The sequence below is a fragment of the Protopterus annectens genome, chromosome 10.part0 (genome assembly GCF_019279795.1).
Source record: "Protopterus annectens isolate FY-2018-M chromosome 10.part0, PAN1.0, whole genome shotgun sequence".
Classification (NCBI taxonomy): domain Eukaryota; kingdom Metazoa; phylum Chordata; order Ceratodontiformes; family Protopteridae; genus Protopterus; species Protopterus annectens.
The window spans coordinates 1,566,042,689-1,566,069,198 of NC_056744.1; the positions used below are offsets into that span (position 1 = coordinate 1,566,042,689).

At 39.4% G+C, this 26,510-nt stretch overlaps 1 protein-coding gene across 3 annotated transcripts in view; it reads left to right on the forward strand.

Moving 5' to 3' along the window:
• Positions 1-26,510, forward strand: part of LOC122813734 (coagulation factor XIII B chain-like) — a 483,965-nt gene that overhangs the window by 64,644 nt on the left and 392,811 nt on the right. For all 3 annotated transcript variants that reach the window (XM_044086206.1, XM_044086207.1, XM_044086205.1), the window contains exon 3: positions 12,414-12,587. In XM_044086206.1, the coding sequence (XP_043942141.1) occupies positions 12,414-12,587 (174 nt within the window). The remainder of the gene's footprint in view (positions 1-12,413; positions 12,588-26,510) is intronic.

Here is a 26,510-nt window from a genome sequence, read left to right on the forward strand (position 1 = left end):
CCTACCCTGATGGACCTCCTACATATCTGCAAAACAAACAGTACCAGAATCACCAGTTCTAAAGATTTAAACCTTGCTGGTGATATAAATAGCACCTGCTGGAGAGACGGGTATGTATTCTAGAGACTGCCCCATCTATGGAACAGGCTCCCCATCCACGTGAAGCAGAGTTCCTCCCTAAACCAGTTCAAGCGTAACTTGGACAAGTGGATTGGGAACAGCAAGTTCATGCCTGGTATTGCACCTGTATCTGTAATGGATACCAGGCAGCTGGTAAACAGTTAATCTCCTAGACCCTTGTTTGTAAATGTTTCATCTCCCAAGCCCCTGATTACACTTATCAAGGGTACCAGAACTTGTCAGAGATTTGGCATGCATAACTGGGCTTAAAAAGGCCCTAGTGTTCATTAGCCTACACCACACCTATGAACCTAATTCTATTTTCTACATGTAACAGAATATTTTGCAGTTAAACAAATCAACCCTTATATTTATTTACATTCACTTGTTTTAAAAAAGAAGTTGTCATTAAATGCCTCTGTAGTACCAAAGGACTGGCTACTCACATCTAAACAGGTATTGAACGCCTGTTTTTTTTAAATAAGAAGATCTACAATATACATGCATAATTGCATTTTGGTATTTTTTTTCTGTGAATTTCCAGTAGCCCTGGCCTGTGTTTAGACTATGCTGTGATTACTTAGCATTAATAGTTACTACTGAGTTATCTGTAACATGAATAATTCAAGTTTTATGAACTGCAAAAGCCAATATGTAACAGTATCTCAGAACTGAGGCATAAATCTTTTTCACATTAACCCCTTGCCAGTCATGACTTTATCAAAAAATGAATGAAATGTTGGGTGTTATATACAAGGTGGGTGGCACTCAGGCAAAGCAGGTAGCATTGTCACCTCATAGCAAAAAGTTCTCCAGTTCGATTCCTGGTTGGGGTGCCTTCTGTGTGGAGTCTGTATGTCATCCCCTGTGCTCATGTGGGTTTTCTGTAGGTGTTCTGGTTTCTTCCCATGTTCCAAAGACATGCAGTAAGTGGACCAAACCCTCTAAATTGACCATAGGTGTAAGTACGTGTGTGTGTGTGTGTGTGTGTGTGTGTGTGTGTGTGTGTGTGTGTGTGTGTGTGTGTGTGTGTGTGTGTGTGTGTGTGTGTGTGTGTGTGTTTGTGTATGTGTGTGTGTGTGTAGTATGGAAGAACAATGTGGCAGACCTAGTCACCAGCTGTGGAGCACTGGCTCTAGATAATTGTCACTGTTAAGTGACACCCCAACCCCATGTGCAAAAAAGTGGAAAAAATAATTGTAAATTAATGGATGTTATATATAAGATAAAAAAAAAAACTGTTCAGCTGTTCTTTTCAAACTTATGATTTCTTATTTACCACTACAGCTACATGTACTGTTATACAGCAGTTTTGTTTGACCTTATTATGACAAGACAGTTTTGCTAAAACAATGACTGCTGCTTAACCCAGTTTGTTAGAATTTATTATTAGCTGGGGAAAGCTCGAACATAACTTTGTTACTTTAGCTATGCTTCATTACCCAGGGCTCTGTCAGACGTTATGCATCTCTATTTTAAGCCAGGATATAACCTGTAAACCTTGTTTACATTTTTCTAATATTATTTTCTTCATTGCATTGTGATGGAGCTCAATCCATCTATCCATTCATTTATATTGTTGTTTATAAGACTGTACAAGCTACCAGACAATAGGGCTTTCCCTGTCATCATACCTAAATTTAAAAACTCTCTCACATCTTACACCAGAAACTCAGGCATTTTTATTTAATATAGCTGCAGTACTACCAGTCAATGAAGATGAATAGCTGTTCATTTGGGTGGTAGGCAAGTTAAAATCCTGGTGGCTTTTCTACAGCTTTAAAGTGTATTGCATAGAATAGTATATACATTACAAGAAATATGCCTTTATAATCCTTAACTACCTCTGTACCTACCCCTAAGTCTACACATTATGTAACAAAACATATATTCCCTAACGGTACCACTACACAAAACACACTTACTACAAACATACACATCCACAACATGTATCCCTTCCCTAGGCCTTATTCCAACCCTAACCTGCAAATATTTGCACATACGCACATATCCTGAATGCCAAAGCATTCAGTATCACTTACTCAGAATTCTGCCTTTCAATATCTGGAAGTTGCAGTTTAGCGTGTCAGTCGATCATGTTTATCTATTGACAGAAACTGATATACGTCACAATTTAGCCTGTCTGCATATTGAATTATTCTGTCATTTGAGCTTTGTACTACTAATGACCATTTTGTGTAAAAGAGGTTTAAAAACTAAACAAAACTTTTTTTTTTCAAAAGGCATTGCTCCAGGTATCCAGGGATAAAACTTTTAATACGTTCAAATTATTTTTTTGTTGTTGCCGAATATTAAACTTACCAGACCGTGACTAAATCATCATATTAATGTGTCTGCCTTCACTTTCCACGCATATGTTTTATAATTAAGTTCATTTCCAGTTCTACTCTTGATAAAGTTACAAGCAGTTTTGAAATGCAGTGGTGACTACAGTACATTGTTTATGTGTTAGCTTCACTACCTGCTCACATTTTCTGTATGACTGCACCCTTGAAATAATGTCAAAGTAGCTACTGGAAAAAGATGTACATATATCAGCAGGACATCCTGTGCAATCCTGTCAAACTTCCTTCTTTAGAAGAGCAGCTACTTACATTGTGGTTTCACAATTACATTGCCACATGTTAATTTTCACTGTAAAGGATTTCACATGCAAAACACACTTGCTAACCTGCCTTTTTAGACTTTCTTGTGCTAACTTTTTTTTAATAATCACTTAAACTTGTTTATCCCACTAATACATCACACTTTTGTGCTTAACTCACTCCTACCTGTGCAGAACCCCTCACTCTTCTAGTTGTAAATTCTGAGCACAATGTTTGTATATTAATGTTTGTGAATATCAACACAAATCTTATTATACTGACTATTATGCTACGTATTCACTGAAACTGCATTATAAAATGCATTATTGTAAATACTGCCTGCATTAAATATGTTACCTTGGAGCAAATGTTCTCCCTGGGAATCCTCTGACAAAGGGCAGCTGTGCCCAGTCAGACTTTCCTGGTAAACAAATATCAGCAAATAAATAAGTTGTTGGTGTAATTAGCATGGAAATGTAGTAGCCTATATACTGATTCAGGCAGGGAGACATCATTGTAATTATTTTAGGGTAAAAAACAGGGGTCATTAATCAATGTTAGCTCATTTGCATGCAAAAATGTGCATCTTGATTGGTCACCCCAACCAGTGTAACCATTGTAAAATTGAATATATATAACCTGTAAACCTTGTTTACATTTTTCTAATATTATTTTCTTCATTGCATTGTGATGGAGCTCAATCCATCTATCCATCCATTTATATTGTTGTTTATAAGACTGTACAAGCTTCCACACAATAGGGCTTTCCCTGTCATCATACCTAAATTTCAAAACTCTCTCACATCTGACACCAGAAACTCAGGCATTTTTATTTAATATAGCTGCAGTACTAAAAGTTAATGAAGATGAATAGCTGTTCATTTGGGTGGTAGGTAGGTTAAAATCCTTGTGGCTTTTCTACAGCTTTAAAGTATATTGCACAGATTTATACATACATTGCAAGAAATTTGCCTTTATAATCCTTAACGACTCCGGTACCTTCCCCGAAGTCTACACATTATGTAACAAAACATTTATTCCCTAATGGTACCACTAGACAAAACACACGCACTACAAACATACACATGCACAACACGTATCCCTTCCCTAGGCCTTACTCCAACCCTAACCTGCAAAGATTTGCACATACGCACATATCCTGAATGCCAAAGCATTCAGTATCACTTACTCACAATACTGTCTTTCGGTATTTGGAAGTTGCAGTTTTGCCTGTCGGTCGATTGTATTTATCTATTGACAGACACTAATATACGTCACAATTTAGCCTGTCTGCATATTGAATTATTCTGCCGTTTGAGCTTTGTACTACTAATGACCATTTTGTGTAAAAGTGGTTTAAATACTAAACAAAACTTTTTTTTTTCAGAAGGCATTGCTCCAGGGATCCAGGGATAAAACTTTTAATACGTTCAAATTATTTTTTGTTGTTGCTGAATATTATACTTACCAGACCATGACTAAATCATCATATTAATGTGTCTGCCTTCACTTTCCACGCATATGTTTTATAATTAAGTTCATTTCCAGTTCTACTCATGATGATAAAGTTACAAGCAGTTTTGAAATGCAGTGGTGACTACAGTACATTGTTTTTGTGTTAGCTTCACTGCACCCTTGAAATAAGGTCAAAGTAGCTACTGGAAAAAGATTTACATATATCAACAGGACATCCTGTGCAATCCTGTCAAACTTTCTTCTTTAGAAGAGCAGCTACTTACATTGTGGTTTCACGATTACATTGCCACGTGTTCATTTTCAATCTCCTCTGTTCCTTCCCTCAAAAAATAAATAAATAAATAAATAAATATATATATATATATATATATATATATATATATATATATATATCTTATTCATATGCTCTTACTGTAACTGTCTTAGTTGCTCTTCTGTGTGCTATCTGTTCAGTCGCTCTTACTCTGCACTTATTACTACTTGTTAGTAGCCTTCTAATTTACTGCCTTCTGCACTTGTTTTTTAGTAATTTATTAATTTTATTGCATTTATTTGAACTATGTTTGTCATAGTGATGCTACATGCTCGGGTGTGCTGGCCTGCACTACAATTTTAAATGTATTTACTGCTGTTTTAGCTGCTTTTCTGTAACAAAAAAAAAATTCTAAGCTTGTTTCCTGCCTTTCCTGTAACTAGTCAAGTCCAGATACAGACTTGCTGTATCCAGGACTGTTGGTAAGCTTCTGAGCCCCTCCCCCAAGCCTTTCTGTTTTGGAGGGAAGCCTTCTAGCTTATCAGTGGGAGTGGTAAGCACTAGGTAACCTATCTACCATGGGAAGAGTGGGTTTTGGCCCTGAAATTGTAGTTCATTGTTCGTTTGGGCAGTTTTTCCATATCTTTCTACTTTCTGGTTAAAAGCCAGTTTTGCGTTTGGTCCCCGCCTTTCCTATAACTAGTATAATCCAGGTACAGATTTGCTGTATCCAAGACTGTTGGAAAGCTTCTGAGCCCCCAAGCCCTCCTGTGTAGGAGAGAAGCCCTCTAGCTTATCAGTGGGAGTGGTAAGCATTAGGTAACCTATCCACCACCGGAGGAGTGGCTTCTGGCCCAGAAATTATAGTTTATTGGCTGCTTGGGAAGCTTTTCCATCTCTCTCAACCTTCTGATTTAAAAGCCTGTGTTTGCACTTGTTTCCTGCCTTTCCTGTTACTAGTCTAGTCCAGGTACAGATTTGCTGTATCCAGGACTCTTTGTAAGCTTCTGAGACCTCCAATCCTTTCCGTGTTGGAGGGAAGCCTTCTAGCTTATCAATGGGAGTGGTAAGCATCAGGTAGCCTATCTACCACAAGAGGAGTGGTCCCTGGCCCAGAAATTGTAGCTATTGGCTGTTTGAGCAGTTTTTTTCCATCTCTTTCAAATTTCTGGTTTGAAAGCTGCACTTGTGCCTGTTTCCTGCTTTTCCTATAACTAGCTTAGTCCGGTTACAGAGTTGCTGTATCCAGGATTGTTAGTAAGCTTCTGAGCCCCCAAGCCTTTCTGTGTTGGAGGAAAGCCTTCTAGTTTATCAGTGAGAGTGGTAAGCACTGGGTAGCCTATCCTCCACGGGAAGAGTGAGTTTTGGCCCAGAAATTGTAGTTTATTTGGCCATTTGGGCAGTTTTCCATCTCTTTCAACTTGCTGGCTTAAAAGCCTACATTTGTACTTGTTCCCAGCCTTTCTTTTAACTAGTCTAGTCCAGATACAGAGTTGCTGTATCCAGGACTGTTGGTAAGCTTCTGTGCCCCGCAAGCCTTTCTGTGTTGGAGGAAAGCCTTCTAGCTTATCAGTGGGAGTGGTAAGCACTAGGTAACCTGTCTACCATGAGAGGAGAGGTTCTTGGCCCAGAAATTGTAGTTTATTGACCATTTGGACAGTTTGTCCATCTCTTTCAACTTTCTGGTTTAAAAGACCACGTCTGCGCTTGTTTCCCATCTTTCCTGTAACTAACCTACTGGGTAGGACTAGAAAGCCTTAAACTGATACAAGCCTTCTAGCTTAGGAGAGAGACTTTGGAGTGATTAAGTATCAGTTTTCTGTACTTTCTTCCTGTACTTAACTGTTTTCCGCCTAAACGCAGGACTTTCCAGCATTTATTGTGATTTAAAAGCTTGTTTTGTTCATATATTGTACTTATTTGACTACCTGCACTTTTAAAAAAGTTGTTTTTTGTTTAAATAATTTGTTAAATTGTTGTAGGCTACACACTAAAGTGCGATAACCTTTTCTGATCGTTTGTAGTAGTCTAAAGCTGTTTTAAGTGTATTTTTACTGTTTTTGCCTTATCTTTAAAAAAAAAAAAAAAAAAAAAACTTATAGCCCAGCACTTGCTCAGACCTAATAGCAAGCACTAATATACCCTGACAGTGATTGCCCAGCAGGGCAAGGCTCTTTATTCACCCCTCACCAACCAAGCGACTAAGCAGCTCACCCTACTGTTCAGGCATGACCAAAGGGCAACTTCAGGTGCACTCTCCAGTCCAGCTGGTGAATCTGGGTATCCTGAGGCAATGTTACAACTGCCTCATGTACACAGATAACCCTGTCCTCCTATCACAAAACACTAACATATGAAAGAGATGCAATTATACAGCCAAACTGGAAGCTAAGCTGTCTCCACCCAAGACTGGAACAGACAGTCAAGAGGAGAAGGTTAACACTTGCTCCACAACTCCAGCCGCACACAGACCTACTAAAATAGCACTGGCAAAAATACACATAAATACACAAAATCATACTCAGAGGCCTTAAATAAAACCTGCAAAATCAGCAGAGACCTCCAAAGCAGAGACCCAAACAACCTGCACTTCCCATCACAAACCAGACAACACATAAAACACAAAATCAGTGTGCCGCACAATCATAGCCCTTAAGGTGAAATAACATACAAAACACACTATTAAAAGGTGACTCTATAGTCAGGCACACTGACGTCCCACTCACTAGGCTGGACAAGCAGAAGGTTACTGTTAGCTGCCTGTCGGGAGCCAGAATCCGCCACATAACACAAGCACTCAGGTTACTCCAGAACAAGTACAAATATGACTCTGTCATTGTTCATGTTGGTGTGAATGACCTGAGACGTACCTCCCTGGACTACATGAAAAGAGACATGGAAGAGCTCTCTGATCATGTAGCCCAGGCAGGGTATGACCCTGACCCTGAGTAGCATCCTGCCCTCACCAAGAATGATAACTCAGTATAAAGAAAAAATGATCAATTTCATCATGCCATCCCTAGCAAAACCAAGAGAAGGAAACCAGTTTGGTGGACCCCTGCAATAAAAAGGCTATACAATAGAAGGAGGAAACTAGTTCAGAAAAAAAGCAAATCCCAAGAATGAAAGACATCCCTGATCAGTATCAGTAAGAAACTGAGGTCCCTCATGGAATCATCCAAGGCTAACTTTGAAAGAAAAATAGCCAAGGATTCAAAAGATAACCACAAAGCCTTCCTTAGCTATGTTAAGAATTAAGTGGCAACTCACAGATATGCACTGAACTAGTGCAAAATAGCACAAAATATACTGAACCTACTGATATTGACAACATCCTGGCAGATTGATTCAGTGCAAACTTCACCCCCCTCTCACCTCCAAAAGGGCCCACAACAATACCAGAAAAGTGTAGTGTCCCAAAAATCACAGACACACAGGTGAAAACAGCCCTTTCAAAAGCCAAAAACAGCATCAATGGGACCAGATGATGTCCTAGGCTGTGTCTTGCACGAACTACTGAATGAACTAACCCCCCCCACCTAAACACGCTGTTCAACATCAGCCTCTCCACAGGCTACATGCTCATAAAATGGCAGACAGCAAAGGTTATTCCTCTCCACAAAGGAGGGGGCCACAACTGACTCTTGTAACTATCGCCCCATAAGCCTGACTAGCTTGGTCTGCAAGGCTATGGAGCACATCATCATGGAACTCATTAACAAAGACATTGGGAACCTCCAAACACTTGACCCGACCCAGTTCAGCTTTGTTAAGGGCAGATCATGCCTACTAAACCTGGTTGAGTTCTTCAAGACAGTCACCAAGGCTACAGATGAGGGAAAGGTGGTTCACACAGCCTACCTTGACCTCTCCAAGGCTTTCAACACCATTCCCCACTCAGGTATTACAGAAAAACTCACCAGCCTGAACGTAAACCCCTACGTGATGAGATGGGTTGCCAACTGGCTTACAGACAGAACTCACACAGTAAGAATAGCGGGCTCCAGGTCCGACTCTAAACCAGTCACAAGTGGTGTCCCACAAGGCTCACTCCTGGGACCCCTACTGTTCAGCATATACTTCTCAGAAGTACAGGCAAACACAGGAGGACTATGGCTAACCAAGTTTGCAGATGACTGCAAACTGGGAGCCATAACTTGACTCTCCAGCTGAAACGGACATCCTCCAAAAGGGCCTTACTGAGATGGACACCTTGTGTCAAAGTCATGGCCTCAAGCTAAATGACAAAAAATGCATAGTCATCCCATTTGGGAAAAACAAAACACCCACGTATTACCACATAGGTGGCAGCCCCCTTAATACAGAAGACGTAATAAGAGATCTGGGGTCCCAGGTAGATAGTAATCTCTCCTTTGACAATCATATTGCCAAAGTAGTTAGGAAATCCTTCTATGTGACCCATCTAATTACTAAGGGGTTCACATCTAGAAATAAAGAGGTTATAGTGCCCCTCTACTCGTTACTTATCAGACCCATCATAGAGTATATATAATGCCCCATTTGGGATGTACCTCACAAGACACTTCCAACAGCTGGAAAGACCACAAAAGTACCTCACCAAGAGGATTACTGATCTCAAACATATGTCCTATGCAGCCCGACTGAAAAAACTCCGGCTGTACTCCGTGGCATATCGCTTACTCAGAGGTGATCTCTGCCTGACTTACAAAGCCATGTCCAACTCAGAATTGATGGAAATGCTCCACCTAAAGAAATCCAAGTCACTGCGAGCCAAGCGCTCTAGTCAGCTAAACCTCATCACAACAATAAACAGAACATGCTGGAGGGATAGATTCCTGTCACAGAGACTCCCCATACTTTGGAACAAAATTCCAAATTACATCAGGCAGAACCCCTCACTAACACTCTTCAAGAAAAATCTTGACGAGTGGATGGGTAACAGAAAATATACCTCGGGATCACTTGATTGGATCTGCTTGACAGAGGCTCAGTTAATTAATCAATGAGGCGGCAAAAGCCGACATCTTCTGGCTAGGCTTATAAATGCCCTCAGGCAGATAGCCTAGTACCTACCTATGAACCTATGTAAAGGATTTCACATGCAGAACACACTTGCTAACCTGCCTTATTAGACTTTCTTGTGTTAACTTTTTATTAGCATTTAAACATGTTTATCCCACTAATACATCACACTTTTGTGCTTAACTTACTCCTACCTGTGTTATACATCACTCTTCTAGCTGTAAATTCTCAGCACAATGCTTGTATATTAATGTTTGTGAATATCAACACAAATCTTGTTATACTGACTATTATGCTACGTATTCACTGAAACTGCATTATAAAATGCATTATTGTAAATACTGCCTGCATTAAATATGTTACCTTGGAGCAAATGTTCTCCCTGGGAATCCTCTGACAAAGGGCAGCTGTGCCCACTCAGAGTTTTCTAATAAACAAATATCAACAAATAAATAAGTTGTTGGTGTAATTAGCATGGAAATGTAGTAGCCTATATACTGATTCAGGCAGGGAGACATCATTGTAGTTGCTTTCAGTTACAAAACAGCGGTCATCTTCATCAAAAAATATATTGCAAATTATAAAGCGTTAGCTTGTTTGCATGCAAAAATGGGCATGCTGATTGGTCAGCCCAACCAGTGTACCCATTGTAAAATTGAGCATATACCAATAGAAAAAAGTCTATCTGCTGAAGTCGAACTGGTCTTTCTTCTATTAATATAAGCTAAGGTTTTGGAGTTTTCTTGAGCTAAGAGGTCAAGAGGTACATATGGAGAGTAGAGAAAATACAAGGAAAATTGGTTATGTTATGCAAAAACATACCTGATTTCTGTTCATAGGTTCATAGGTTCATACTAGGCTATCTGCCCTAGGGCATTTATAAGCCTAGCCAGAGTGTGTGTGGCTTTCACCACCCCTTAGGATGAGAATACTATACCCATTAGTTTGCTGTGCCTCTGTCCAGCAGTGATACAGAGATGATTCCCGGGGTAAACCTACGATCTCCCATCCACTCGTCAAGATTTCTCTTGAACAGAGTCAGTGAGGGGCTCTGCCTCACATGGACTGGGATTCTGTTCCATAGTGTAGGGAGTCTCTGGGTGATGAATCTGTCCCTCAGCACGTCCTATTTATATCCGTGTTGAGGTTTAAGTCTCTTGCTCTCGTGGCTCTGGTGGATTTGGATTTTTTGAGGTGGAGCATGTCCATTAATTCCGGGTTGGACATGGCCTTGTATGTCAGGCACAGATCACCTCTGAGCAGACGGTATGCGACTGAATAGAGCTGGAGTTTCTTCAGTCGGGCATCGTATGACATATGTTTGAGCCCCTTTATTCTTTTGGTGAGGAACTTTTGGGGTCTTTCCAACTGCTGCAGGTGTCGGGTAAGGTACATTCCGAATGGGGCGTTGTACTCAATCATTGGTCTGATAAGTGAAGAGTACAGGGGTATTTATATAACACAGGGGTGTTATATTTTTTGTCCTGTTTCTCACCTACCTCTAAACTGTCTGGATTTCACAATTTTTTTTTCAAAAAAAAAAAAAACAAAACAAAAAAAGAATCAGCAGAAATCTTCCTTTCTCCTTTGCTTGCTTTCCAAAGCACTGATGCACTGTGTAAGCATGAGAACTTAAGTCCCATACGCATGTGCAGTACATCAGCAAAGCAGAAGAATGCAGAAACAACATAGAAGAACACCATGGCACCATTATACAAAGACATTATTTAAGAAAAGTAAGTAATTTCTTTCTTAAATAATGTCATTGTATAATAGCAATAACCAACTTGTGGGTGTGAGTATATTATAGCAATAACCCACGCCTGGGTGTGGGTAATGCGGGATTTAACCACGGTTGGCGTGGTTTGGTCCCGAGGGCAAAGCCCGAGGCACCAAACAAAGACAACCGTGGTTAAATCCGCATTACCCACACCCAGAAGTGGTTATTGCTATATAATGACATTATTTAAGAAAAGAAATAATTACTTTTCTTAAATAATGGCATTGTATAATGCCTCTTTGCTGCCCTTCCGCAGCTGTCTGGTATTCGGCTGTTCTGATGTACTGTGCATGCCTCGCAGTACATCAGAGTTGTGGGCAAAAGCAACGGAGAATGCAAGATCTCCATTGCTTTTACTGTCTCGCTATGTTAAATGGGTTTAACATGGCGAGACAGCTTTAAAATAACGGAGATCTCCGTTGCTTATTTTAAAGCTGTCTCGCTATGTTAAACCCATTTAACATAGCGAGACTTTAAAAACGATCTCTGTTGCTTTTTACACTGTGTCGCTATGTTAAATGAGTTTAACATAGCAGACAGCTTTAAAAAAGCAACAGAGATCTCGTTGCTTTTTAAACCTGTGAGATATGTTAAACTCTTTTAACATAGCGAGACAGTGTTTTATACTAATGGAAAAAGTCCGGGCGACTGGACCTTTTTCCGTTAGTATATTGAGGGATTTACAACGGGCACGCTGGTTGGGCTGGCCAATCAGCATGCACGTTTTAGAGGAAGAATTGTATAATAAAGATTTACCAATGGTTGCCTTTGTTTAATCACTGCGGCTTTGACCTTATGATTAAACCACACCAACCATGGTAAATTAACATACCACACCCACACATCAGTTATTGCTAAAATAGTATACATTTTGCATGACAAATTGTATAATTTGGTGTTTTATATGACAAGAAGGTTATATCCGATTCCCAAATTTTGTTAACTTGCACTTGTTACTGAAAACACAGATCCTTTAGTTATACATTTTATTAACTATTTTTTAGGACTTACCATATCTTCTCAAATGGTAGAAAGTGTTTAATGACTAAAATTACGCAGTTTCAAAATAAAAATTCAGTAACTAATGCCTAGTTCATTTCATATACTTTCCTGTATATTTTGCAACCTACTAATGAATGTTAGTATTCTTTATATATTATTTTGTCTTTCGCAGAATTTGAATGTGGAACACCCCCAGAAACAACATATGGAGTATATTTACCTAAGAAGAACTCCTATAAAATTGGTGAAAATGTGACATACATCTGCAATCGAAGCTACACGATCTATGGAGATGAAACCGTAACATGCACGGCTCAAGGATGGTCATCACTCCCATCTTGTGAAAGTAAGTAAGGCATAAAGTGCATACTGAGACAAACCACTTCATCCACGGAAAAAAGGGTGTGCAAATTGGTGACACAAAAGGACATCGTTTTAGCAATACATCAAGTACCCAGATGGTGAAGAAAGCTGCAAGGCTGCTGCTGTATACTGACATCTAGTAAAAGTGAACCAAAATGATTAAACCTATATCTTAACACTTCTGTAGGGGGACAAACTCCATTCTAGATAATACTTTCCAAAAATAAATATCCTACTCATTCCAGCCTGTGGTCCAAATTAAACTACGGCCATCCATATGAAGAATAATGGTATTCTCAGTTTAATGTCTTGTCTGTCCACCTCGAGCCTCTAAATCCAGTAGATCAGTTTCTTTGAATTGTGCTAACTAAATTTTGAGCCTGCACATTTTCAGTGTTCACTTCTCGAGGCTTAAGCTGCAAGACACATATTTATTTTCTGCTTTAACTTCCTGTTCTCAAGCATCAGCTTTCCTCCAAACATGTCTCCTCTAACATCTCCCTTAGCAATGTCTTACTCTTCCTTTCAGTACAGTCATCCTACAACTTTGACCCACATACTGTTGACCACTTCTTTGACTAGACATGCCCCCTTACTTTCATGTTTCTTCTCTTTATTCCCCATGACTTGTAACATCTGAGACAGACATTATTGTTAATTCTTTGGCTTGCTTTAAAATATCTCTGGTAACACGAAGCACCAAGCTCATCACATCTGTCTGATTATGGTCCCTCATCTCCCCTCCCCTTATGTTGCTTAATTTATCTCTCAGTTTGAGGTACATGGCCATTTATTTACATATTATGAGACAAAAGGCATTTACTTGTAATTTGCTGCCACCACAGAACTCTATTGTACTGTTAGCATTTCTCCATGGAGACATACATCATTTATCATTGCCTTCATCTTGACTTTCTTCTTCTCTTCCCTTCATTCTCAAGCCTATTTCAGTCACTGAATGAACCCAGACATATACCATCACCATTTCCTTCCACAGGATCCCTGCAATGCCTAGATAGCAAGCAAATATGATAGAGTTTATGTGTGAGGTCTAACGTCCGTGAAGTCTTAACTTTGAATGGGCATTAACATAAAGTATATCATATGACATGCAGATTGTAGTAGCTAGCTATTATTTAAAGATTTAGACTACAGCCACCTTTTTATCTTATCTGTATCTATCGATATGTGTGTGTGTGTGTGTGTGTGTGTGTGTGTGTGTGTGTGTGTGTGTGTGTGTGTGTGTGAGTATAAAATGTATAAATGGATATATTTGTATATCAAGCACTTGAAAACACAAAAGATTGAGTATAAAATGGTCTCTAACCCTATACCTTTATAATCTATCATGGATGTAGCTATACCGTCTAAAGTACAGTGAGGCAAACCCAGTAAGAAACAGTCGGGGCTATAATAATAATAATAATAATAAAAAAAAAAAAATATATATATATATATATATATATATATATATATATATATATATATATATATATATATATATATATATATGGCTCTACGTTGATTTATCGAAAATACAGTTCATCGAACCATATTTTTGATAACTCACTTCCACGAAAGTGCATTCTATTGAAAATGCACTTTCGTAAAACAAAAACACTAAAAGTAAATAAAAAAATAAATAACACATTAAACAGTGTCATGCAGGGGGGCAAGCCCCCCTGCCCCTCAACCCCCTACTTTAACATTCTCACTCCAAGATCGCACTACATTGGGGAAAAGGGAAAATTCCCTTATCCACACTGTACCACGATCTCAACAAGGGTTTCCTTAGTTGTACAGCAACAGTATACATTGCTGTGCAACTAATTTTACATGCAAACTGCATGTTTTTTTTTTTTTTCGACAAAATGCACTTTCGCTAAACTGGGTTCGACAAAATACGGTTCGATGAACCGTACTTTCAACGATACAGCCAGGACCCATATATATATATATATATATATATATATATATATATATATATATATATATATATATATATATATATATATATATATATATCTATATATACACATCAGAAGTGAAGATTTAGCCCTGAAATCTACGTGGCCATCTTATAAATGAAGTAGTCTTATTATCCAGACATCCAAGTAATACTATTCAGGTTGTTTCCAAAAAAGGCAAAGGCAGTTAATAACACTAAAAATGCTAGAAAAAAGAAACAAAATGGTGTAGAGTGCCAGGGTCTTGTCTCACAGGTACCTGAAATGGCTGTACCATCCTTGACCAGTGATGTTGAAGGAGACCTCAGTAGTGATGTCGTTACACATACTTCACTTAACTCTTCTCTTGTTCCCTGACAGATCTTAAAATATTTAACTGACAAGTATTATAGCAGCACTGCTTCATCAAGAAGATAAATATATTAAAACTCCCTTTGTATTATATCCCAAAGTCATCATTGCTAATAAAGTGAACAATAATATTAACAACATACTTGAGTTTCATAATCAGCCTACACTTAGTGAGAAAGGTAATGCCACTGATAATGTAGTCACATGAACACTTTTAGTATGACAGCTTTGTGTTCAATGACAGACTGCAATCTACAGTGCTGTTTACTGTGCAGACAAGGTAAGAAAAACCTCCAACTATTCTCTGTCTCATATCGCCTACTTAGAGGCGATCTCTTTTTATTTATTTATTTATTTTACATTTGTTAACTGGGTTAGTCTGGCTGAGCTTTTGGCTCATTTTCAGCAGAGACCCAGGGAGAAAGGCTCCTCAGGACTAGAAAACAATTTATTACATTTTAATAGCATAGTAGTAACAATCAGCTATAGGATCTTACAAGCAGAGACCTGGACAGAAAAAAGCTCCTCAGACAATTCATTTATACAGAGTATTAACAATTGGCAGACAAGTATATGAGTTGTTACAAACAAGGTTTTAAACAATTAGCAGAAGAAAATGTGACTAGTTACAATATTATTTAAGCTGCTTAGAGCAAGATGAGTTAATAGTTAGGCAGATGCTTATTTAAAGTGGGTAGGATCTAGTTGTATAGGAGTTTGGAAACAAGAAAGGAAAGTAAGAATGGCTAGTAGGAGATGTAGGGGAGGTAGAGTATAGGAGACAGACTAGACAGGTAGGTTGTTTTGAGACTGTAAGAATTAAGAGTGGTTGAAGATAGAGGAAGGGAAGAGGTAGAAGAGGCAGGGGAATAGTGTTAGAGATACATTGAGTGAGGTGGGGAAAGGATGGTGGTTTCAGGGTGGTTGGCTACAGTGGCAAGACTACTTTGTTTTTAGGTATTTCCTTGTCGCTAATTTGAAACTTTTGCTTTGCTGGAGGGATTTTATTTCCAAGGGGAGTTGGTTCCAGGATGTAGCTGGGTTACAGTTATAGAGAAGGCAGCCTATTTTGGTTTTGGGTTATAGATGTCTAATAATTCCTGATTTGAGCTGCGTAGCATCCTAACAGGGGAATATTTGGATATGATAGTGGAGAGGCTGGGGCAGAATGAGGGTAGATAGAGGATAAAGTGGATGATTTGTAGTTAGTATAGTTGGAGCAGCTGAGGGAATTCTAGCCAGTCTAGTTGCTGTAGTGCTAAGCAGTGGTGTGACTTGTAGGTTTGGTTAGCTGCAAATCTTGCGATCTTATTATAGGTAGTTTTAAGCTTGTTAATAAGTGCGGAATTTAGGTTTTTGAATATTTGGCAGCTGTACAGGAGTGTTGGGAGTAATAAAGCCTGGGAGAGAGTTATTCGAGCAGTGTTAGTTAAGTATTTCTTGCTACGGAAAAGGTGTCCAAGTTTCTGGTGAGTTCTTTTTACTGAGTTAGTAATATGGAGATCAAACTTAAGCTGATCATCTATTGTAACACCTAGCAATTTAGTACTAGATTCAGCTGAGATGACAGTGTTGTTGCAGGATAACATGGTAAATGTACTTTTGAGTGTGGTGATGTTTTTAGTGAGGAAGAGTAGGAGCTTAGTTTTTTTGGATTAAGTATTAGTTTGTTATCACTAAGCCAAGTCTCAATGGTGTGGAAGGATTCCTGGGTAGTTGAGTGGAGGTCAGTTGGATTGTCAGCAATGGTTATAGCAGTTGAGGCATCAGCATATTGCACAAGAGATGACTGGGGACAAGAGGAGTACAACAAGTTGGTGAAAATATTAAAGAGTTGTGATCCAGGTATGGACCCTTGGGGGACTCCCATTTGTATAGTGAGAGGGGAGGATAGTACAGAGAGCCATTTAACTGATTGCTGATGGGTAGAGAGATAGCTGGAGAACCAGGTGATAGTAGAGGGAAATAAATGTAAGTTAGTGAGTTTATCTAGAAGGACTGGGTGAGAGACAGTGTCAAAGGCTTTAGAAAGGTCAAGGAATAGGCATGAGACAAGTTTATTGTTATCCCGAGCTAGGGAGACTATGTTGATGAATGATATGAGGGCAGTAGTTGTACTATGCTTGGGAAGGAAACCATGCTGTGTGGGTGTGAGAAGGTTTTCCTGGTGAAGATAATGCATTACCTGCTTGTGAATGCATTTCTCTAGGATTTTTGAGAGTGGAGAAAGTATGGCAATATGTCTGAAGTTGGATATGTCTGAGGAGTTGCCCCCTTTGTGAATGGGCAGAGTAAAGAAATTCTTCCATATAGTGGGGACATAGGATTCAGAAATGGATCGGTTGATTAAGATGGATACAGGATAGGCAAGACGTTCAGAAGTAATCTGCAGGAAGTAAGAGGGTAGCTTGTCAACAGATGGGGAGCAAAATTTAAGTTTAGAGAGTAATGACTTTACATAGTTAGTTGATACTGCTTTTAGAGAGAAGGAGTTAGGAGGATTTGGAAGAGGTATAGAGTTTGTGGAGGTGCTAGTGTTGTTTCTGGGGGGAGAGAATTTATTATGGAGGTTATTGAGTTTATAAAATGATTCTTAAATGTGCTGGCTATGTCTTCAGGTGTTGCATTGGGACATGGGTTAGGAAAAGAAGGATTTCCTGAAGGAAGAGTCTGTTTAATAGAGCTCCAGAATTTCTTTGGGTCTGATTTGAGAGTAGAGGATTGGCGTAGAAATTTATTTTGTCATAATGGATGATTTTTTTTAATTTTATTTCTGAGTTCTTTGTATTTCTGAAGAAGAGAAGGGGTCCTAGATTTAGTCCACATTTTCCAAATCCTATCCCCGTCTTTTATGAGGGTTCTGGTAGATTTAGTGAGCCAGGGAGCAGTATTAGATTTTATTCTAATTGTGCAAAGAGGAGCAAGGGAGTTAAGAATGTTTAGGAATGTAGTGTTGAAGGAGTGGACAGCTTCATCTAAAGGAAGAGTGGTGAGGTAAGACCAGTTAATTTTGGAGAGTTGGTGAATAAAGGAGTTAGGACAGAAATGCGAAAGTGAGTGGGTGGTAATAAATTTGTTAGGTTTGGTAAGGTGGGAAGTATGTCTGGTAACTGTTATAGGACAGTGGTCACTGAGGGCAGTTGGAAGGGTTTGGGAGTTATGATAGTTTTGAGAGTGGGAGACCAATATCCAGTCAAGTCGAGAGCTTGGTAGGTGAGATTTATTAATGTAGGTTGGGGTTGTGATTAGCTGCTCAAACCCATGTAGGTTTATACAGGAAGTAGTGTTGGGATCTTGTAGTGTAAGCCAATCAATATTTACATCTCCCAGTATAATTATTTCATTGTGGATGGTATGTGAGAGGTGAGATAGGATGTTCTCAAGTATGTTAATATTATCACCAAGAGGAATATGGATTGCTGCAACAGTTATGGTGTTGAAACTGTTAAGTTTGAAGTTAGTCAGTAGGAGTTCAGCTGGTGAGAAGGAGGGTAAGTCTAGTGCGGGACTGATATGGGAGAGACAATTGGAGTAGAGTATGGAGACTCCTCCTCCTTTTCTTTTAGGTCGATCTAATCTAAGGATATTATAGCCAGGAGGGATGATTTCACTGTCTAGATGGTGTGGTTTTAACCATGTTTCAATTAGGGGAACTATATCAGGAGTATAGTTAGCTATCCAAACATGGAGTTCTTGAACTTTATTTACAAGGCTCCTGATGGTGATAGAGCAGAATTGTACTTGTATTTGTGGATTGGAGGGGTAGGCAGGTTTAGATACAGGGGGGTTATTGTTCAGGGTAGTATCTGTAGGGCCTGGGTTAGGATGAATGCCACCAATAGAAGTAGAGGTTTGTAATGGGGTTTTAATTTGAGTAAGTAGACTTTGTTTTTTTGTTTTAAAGGGGAGGGGGGAGATATTTTTATTTTAGGAATGGGAGTGGTGGGGGGAAGGATGGAGGGACAAATTAATAGATAGGGTTGTGGTGTAGTACTTGAGTTAAGAGTGGTGTTTGAGGGATGGAAATAGGGAGTAGGTAACTGTGAGTGATAGGAGGTGAGGTGATAGTGTATAAGGAGTAGAGAAGGTAAGAGTATAGTTTGAGTTGTAAGAAACATGTCACTTTATGGGATGTAGAACAGAGGATGTGAGGAAGGGGTGGCAGTAAGGTATAGTAGTCTTTGATAGTGGATAGTAGGTATGTGTGGGGAGGAAAAAAGAAGGGAGGTAGTATGAGAACAGGAAGTAGAGGGGTGGGGGATTTGGGAGGAAGTGAGGGGGTGTGGTTGTATGGATAGGTATAAAGGTAATGATATGGAGGGTGGGTGGGGAGCGAAGTGAGCAGACCGAACAGATCGGGGCTACACCTTCCAGATAGAACTTAGCTAAAAAAAATATATCAACTAGTCCAGGGACACTTACTAGAGATGCTAAACCTGGAGGGCTTTCAGTTGCAATTAGAGCAAACATTACATCCAGAGTTTTTAAAACCTTTGGTGTGTTGTACCTGAGCAATCACTTGGGGGGAGGGGGAAGGGAGGGAAAACATCTATTGGAATTTAAAGTAGCAGGGGAGAATCCAAGCACTCTGCTAACCTAGCTAATTATCAAAAGACAGCCAAGGAAATAAGGTAAACATAGAGGCACCCTTGTTCAAGGACTGGAAGGTTTCTCCAAGAAAATCTATGTGTAGGAGTACACAACAGGTACAGGTTATATGCTGCTTACTACTTACATGGCCTTGTATGTCAGGCACAGATCACCTCTGAGCAGACGGTATGCGACTGAATAGAGCTGGAGTTTCTTCAGTCGGGCAGCGTATGACATATGTTTGAGCCCCTTTATCCTTTTGGTGAGGAACTTTTGGGGTCTTTCCAACTGCTGCAGGTGTCGGGTAAGGTACATTCCGAATGTCAGCGTTGTACTCAATCAATGGTCTGATAAGTGAAGAGTACAGGGGTACAATGACCTCTCCTGATCTGGATGTGAATCCTAACAATATTGGGCCATATGGATGCATAACAGAATGAAACTATAAAGGAGGCTATAACATTGTTAACATCACTGGCATGAAACAAGGAACTGGGGTGGTGGTGCTGCAGTAGTGTTGTCGCCTCACAGTAAGACATTGTCCTGTTCAATTCTCAGCTAGAGCGTCTTCTGTGTGGAGACATGCATGAATGGGCATGGGTTGTGCATCAGGGCTGGCAACTCGGCATGTAAAAAACTACTGCCAATCATTAGCGGACCAGAGTTCTGCTGTAGTGGCCCCTAACCGGAAAAAGCCGAAAGACACAAGAACTGGCATGAAACAAGGATGTGTGCATTACTAAGTCCCATTTAAGCCCTAGATAGATAATATTTTTGCAAATATATGTGAATACGAGTAACTGTAGCCCCAAAAATGAAAAAAACAATGATTTTCAATGAAATCACAGTCTGAAACAATTTGTAGCACTGCAGGAATAATAGGACAACATTTGCGTGTTTCTCAATGACAACAAACCATACATCTGCAGCACACACCAAGGATTATTGCCCAAAAATTGAAAACATTATCATGAGCTATAGGGTATAGGATATGGCAACATAGTACACAAGTTATACAACACACATAAAAAAATGTAGCATTGTCTAGTCCTTAGACTGTCACTTGAAAAACATGCTCCCCTGTATAACTGGTGTCAGTACTACATTAGCATAGAATAACATGATAGTGACTTGTAAACCACATAAATGAACCCCAGCTTGGATGTGTGTTATGAACCAAACCTCCATATGTAAACACAGCATGGGAAGAAAGCAATGCGTATGCAAACCAGTGAATGTTGCATTGTGGGTTATTTAAATCCTGACCATATACACTGTAACAACATTCTGCTATACATATGTAACATATGTAAATATATATCATTGAAACCTCAGCAGGAAATGACATTCCCTATCCCCCAACAAATACAGGTTACACATCACATTTGTCTGTCAGCATAAAACAACATATGCTCATGTCAGAGTTTATAGGGCAGACTACAATGCAAGTTACAGGCACCCAAAATCCACCTTGATACAGGTATTTGCAAAAACATATGCAGTTCTGATGTGTCAAACACACATGCAGTTGCACCTAAGAAATACAGGCATAGCTACACTCCAAGGAGAGGTACATAACAGCTGACTATCATTTGGTTGCGTCAGCAAAGTGAATCTTATATTACAATAGACAGTATTAAAATGATCATCACACTACAACCTGCAATGGAAAACATAGGAATGAGATCAGTATGTGTATTATGCATAACAATAACAGCCCTTTGGATATATAATTGGTATTGTAGAAGGAAGCATGTATAAACATTTGCAATTACTGACTTCAAGTGCATAACATAACATAAACATTCATAAATGGAGTCAATGAAAACCCGTTAAAATGAAAGGAACAACCACAACAGCAAAACTAACAAAAGCCATACCTCCATACCTCTAAGCTGTCCAGGTTTTTACAGACTGGCCAGATATTTCCCTCATATTTTTGGTCTGTACCTCATAATGTGGTTTTCTGGCAAATTACTGAAGACTGAATTCACTAAATAATGATATACATTTCATTTTTAGATTTCATATACTTCAGAAAATGCATTCTGACACAAATGCTATTATTCTAGCAAGTGTCAAGTTTATGACTGCAATATTTAAAATCTTTCCCTATTTTTGAACCTTTATCTGTGATTATTTTAGCCTTTGTCTGGGTTTCTTGCACTAAGAGGTTGAGGTATGCATACCTCTCTTCCAGCATGGTTAATACAGTCGGTGCATACACTATGTGCATATAGCTCGATTGCATCCTTTGTCCTCAGTAGCTGTGGGAATATACAAAGCATAGAAAATTATTATAAATATAGTAATATGTGTCTTATGTAGCTGTACATCAAATTTAATCTTGGACTTGATGACATACTTTCAAAAGATGTAAAGCATAAAGATGTTAACACATTACAACAAGCCCATGTACCATAACCACATAGAAGTAGTCATACATGCCCACATAGAATTATCTTGTAGACAAGGATTCTGACAACAACTCCTGCTTTGATCCTACATCAGAAACCTATGTCTACATGAGAATCCAAAACCCTACTTGCCTAACTACATGATTGTGCTATAACAGGATGTTAAATGAGGTCCTTTAATTCTGCCAAGTGTGAGTTGTGAATACACATGTAACCCATGTTACAGACATTTATTTTAACTAAGAAAGTAGGCACTATTGAATGTACTGTCCTGCTGTATGATGTAGAAATCGACACACTCATCATCATGAGCAGGGGATCGTATCAAGAAACTATTTTATTTCTGTATGTACAGCATTATGTAGATATGTGTATGTACAAACGTATCTTGCACCCCATATTCAACTATGTGGATGGCAAAAACTGTAACATAATTAACTGTAGTGGTAATTAAAACAATAATATATGCATATACATATATGTATATCAATAAACACAATGTATATAATTACCCACATGCATAAAATATATAGAAATAGGTATGCATATGGGTATATAAGCTCATAGGTTCGTAGGTGTGTACTAGGCTAATGGTCTTGGAGCCTTTACAATCCTAGCCCATAGGATTACCCTGGCATCGTGCCACCTGACCTTAGTTCCCAGTGCCTCTGTTGAGTAGAGCCACTGGAGTGATCCCCGGGGTGAATTTTCTATTTCCCATCCACTCATCAAGATTTCTCTTGAAGAGGGCCAGTGAGGTGCTCTGCTTGACATGTATGGGAACTCTATTCCATAGCATGGGCAGTCTCTGGGTTATGAACCTATCCCTCCAGCATGTTCTGTTGATTGTGGTAATGAGGTTGAGGTCTCTGGAGCGTGTGGTGTGGAGGGATTAGGATTTCTTTAGATATAGCATTTCTAACAAAGCTGGATCAGAGATGGCTTTGTAAGTCAAGCAGAGATCGCCTCTAAGTAGATGATCGGAGACAGAGAATAGTTGGGAGTTTTTGAGTCTGTCCATATAGGACAAGTGTTCAAGGCCTAGGATCCTCTTTGTGAAGTACTTTAGCAGCCTCTCCAGTTGTTGCAGGTGTCTAGTGAGGTACATGCCAAATGGGGCATTGAACTCAATGATTGGCCTAATGAGGGAAGAGTAGAGGGAGACAATGACCTCTTTCTTCCTGGATGCAAAACCCTTAGTAATGAGATGTGCCACATAGAAGGACTTTATGACCACAGTGGCAATGTGGTGGTCAAAAGAGAGGTTGCTGTCAACCTGTGTTCCCAGATCTCTTATAACGCCTTCTGTATTCAGTGGACTACCATTGATGTGGTAATTCAAGGGAACCGGGTTTTTCCCAAGGGGATGACGACACATTTTTTGGCATTGAGCTTAAGGCCATATATGTATATGTACGTATTTGTGTGTGTGTGTGTGTGTGTGTGTGTGTGTGTGTGTGTGTGTGTGTGTGTGTGCATTTCCTGCAGATAATTCGCAGTTATATGCATAAACATGACACTGTGCTAAATAGCTGTTAAAAGTCGTTTGTTTACAGAGTCCCAACATTATATAATCACTGTACATAACAAGGCTTTGTGGATGCTAATGATCTGCTTAGTTGTCCACGGCCTACATGGAGTAGTTGCTATACCATGTAAATATTTATAAAAAAGTGTGTTTTGCACATGCCCTGTAGAACTGTATGACATAACAAAGGGAGATCATTAGATAATAACAGAACTGCAACAAAAAGACAGATGTGGGGATTGAACCCACACACACCTAATTTGACATTACAGTGACTGCCTGTATCTATACAGCTACCTTTGCTGCTTTACTGCATTTGCATGATTCCATATTAACAATTACTGAACGCCAAGTATAATTGCATGATCCATGCTGTTTAAAATGCCTTCCCACCTGCAATCCTGTCATTCTGTGATTCATAAATAAGTTAGTGTATGTTCATACTTGGTGATACATATTCAACAATGACATTATGAAATTAAGTGTATGTCAAACGGGTAATGCCAAAGTTCAATAGTATTATTCACATGAAATGAATAAGGCATAATACGTGGAGAACAAAGAAATACTTACCTGCTGTAGGTGCTTATGCTTAACGACACTAATACTTTACTACACATATAAGTGAAGCATTTATAACATACAAGCAAACTGTACAGCCAACAATATCATAGCAATAATGTACATCAAAAATGTTGTTCATTCTAGGAAATACAAATAGCTTATTTAGGTTTTGATCCCACAGAACAGTCATTAAACTTCTGACTTTATTTGTAGGTTACTAACCTGTTGAGCTATTCCACATACCATCAGTATCTCTTTTCTAGTAGTTATTCTAACTGCATACCAGTATGTTCAAACACTGGCACACACAGAGACATTGATAGTTGCAAGAATATTATGCTATAAAATACCCATACATAAAATTAACCTTTTGTCCAACTATGGATAACCACGGAATGCAAAACCATGCCGTAATATTGACTCATTCTGCAGTACCTCAGATTTACTGATCATAACACATCCAAATAATCATGATAGCAGAAATACAGTCCAGGCATTATAAATATGTGAGCACTATAATTCACTAACTTCTTCTTTCGGCTTTTCCTGGTTAGGGGTCACCACAGCAGCTCACTTGTTTGCTCATGATTGGCAGTGGAGTTTTACAGTGTTGAGTTGCCAGGGTACCCTACCTTCCACAGAAGCCTAGGGCCAATTTAGAATGTCTAATCCACCTACAGCATGTCTTTGGGAGGAAACCAGAGCACCTGGAGGAAACCCACACAACCACAGGGAGGACATGTAGACTCCACACAGAAGGCACCCCACCGAGAATTGAAATAGAGAACCTCTTGCTGTGAGGCAGCAATGCTAACCGCTGCACCACTGTGGCCACCCACTACAATTCACTAACTATGTATACATAATCACATCTACCTGAATGTGTCAGATATACTGAGGAAGCACACATCATTAATGCACAATAACTGCATAATATCTGCAAAGTGAAGAGAAAATGTGTTAAGGTGCAGAATATTTCACATACCATAGGGCTCCAGGGGTTGTCCGAACATATCACTGATCCCCTCCAGCAGTTATTCCTGATCTCTGTGATGGAAGTCATCATAACAGAGGTGGAGTTATATGCCACTCCAGATGATACTGGTCCATCTGCCAAGCTCCCTGGCAATCCAGTTCGAAACTTCACTCTGGATGAAGTTTTTCTGGCATGCCCACACCTTCACTTCTGCATCATTTACTAGTCCATCCAGTCAGGCATGCAGATGTGCCACAGTCTCCTTTACACTGATATCTTCCTCAAAGTTCTTCATGAAAATTTGTTGAACACCTTCTAAAAACTGCTCACTGAGGTACCACTTATTTTGCAAGTAACAACTGAATGAGCTGAAAATGTAGCATATCACCATGCCAGATTGGCAAAGGGGTTCATAGCAGCCTACTGATGGGCATCAAGCATGTGCTCTACATGTACTCCATTGGCAACTATTGAGGATTTGCACTGAGCACTGTGCACTTATGCTGAGCTATTGGTTAATGGGCTGAGATTCAAGAACCTACGCAGATATCCATGGACACTATTCCAAAAATATTCTGTGCTAAAGCAGGACATTAATTGTGTATGGTGCAAATAGTACTTAATAGCTGTGCATGTGTGCTGAGGTGCTCATACTGTTAGGTATACTTGCCAGACCCTGCACATGCAAAAGGTCAGCTGCTTGTGTTTCCACATCCACATAAAAAAACATACAATATGCTGGTTGCATAAGTGTGCACACCCTTAAACTAATACCTTGTTGAAGCACCTTTTGATTTAATTACAACATTCAGTCTTTTTGGGCAGGAGTCTATCAGCATGTAACATCTTGACTTGATAATATTTGCCCACTCTTCCTTGCAAAAGTGTTCCAAATCTGACAGATTGCGAGGGCATCTGTTGTGCACAGCCCTTTTCAGGTCACCCCACAGATTTTCTATTGGATTTAGATCTGGGGTCTGGCTGGGCCATTCCAGTACTTTAATTTTCTTCTGGTGAAACCATTCTTTTGTCAATTTGGATGTATGCTTGGGGTAATTGTCATGTTGAAAGGTGAAATTCCCCTTCATCTTCAGTTTTCTAGAAGACGCCTGAAGGTTTTGGGCCAAAAGTGACTGGTATTTGTAATTGTTCATAATTACCTCCACCTTGACTAAAGCCCCAGTTCCAGCTGGAGAAAAGCAACCCCAAACCATGATACTGCCACTATCATGTTTCACTGTGGGGACAGTGTTTTTTTGGTGGTGCAAAGTGTTGTTTTTGCACCAAATTTGCCTTTTGGAATTGTGGGCAAAAAGTTCAACCTTGGTCTCATCAGACCATAACACATTTTCCCACATGCTTTTGGGAGCCTTGATGTATTGTTTTGAAATTTTAGCTGGGTCTGGACGTTTTTCTGTGTAAGAAAATGCTTCCGTCTTGCAACCCTACCACATAGTCCAGACATATGGAGAATATGGAAGATTGTTGTCACATGTAGTATACAACCAGTACT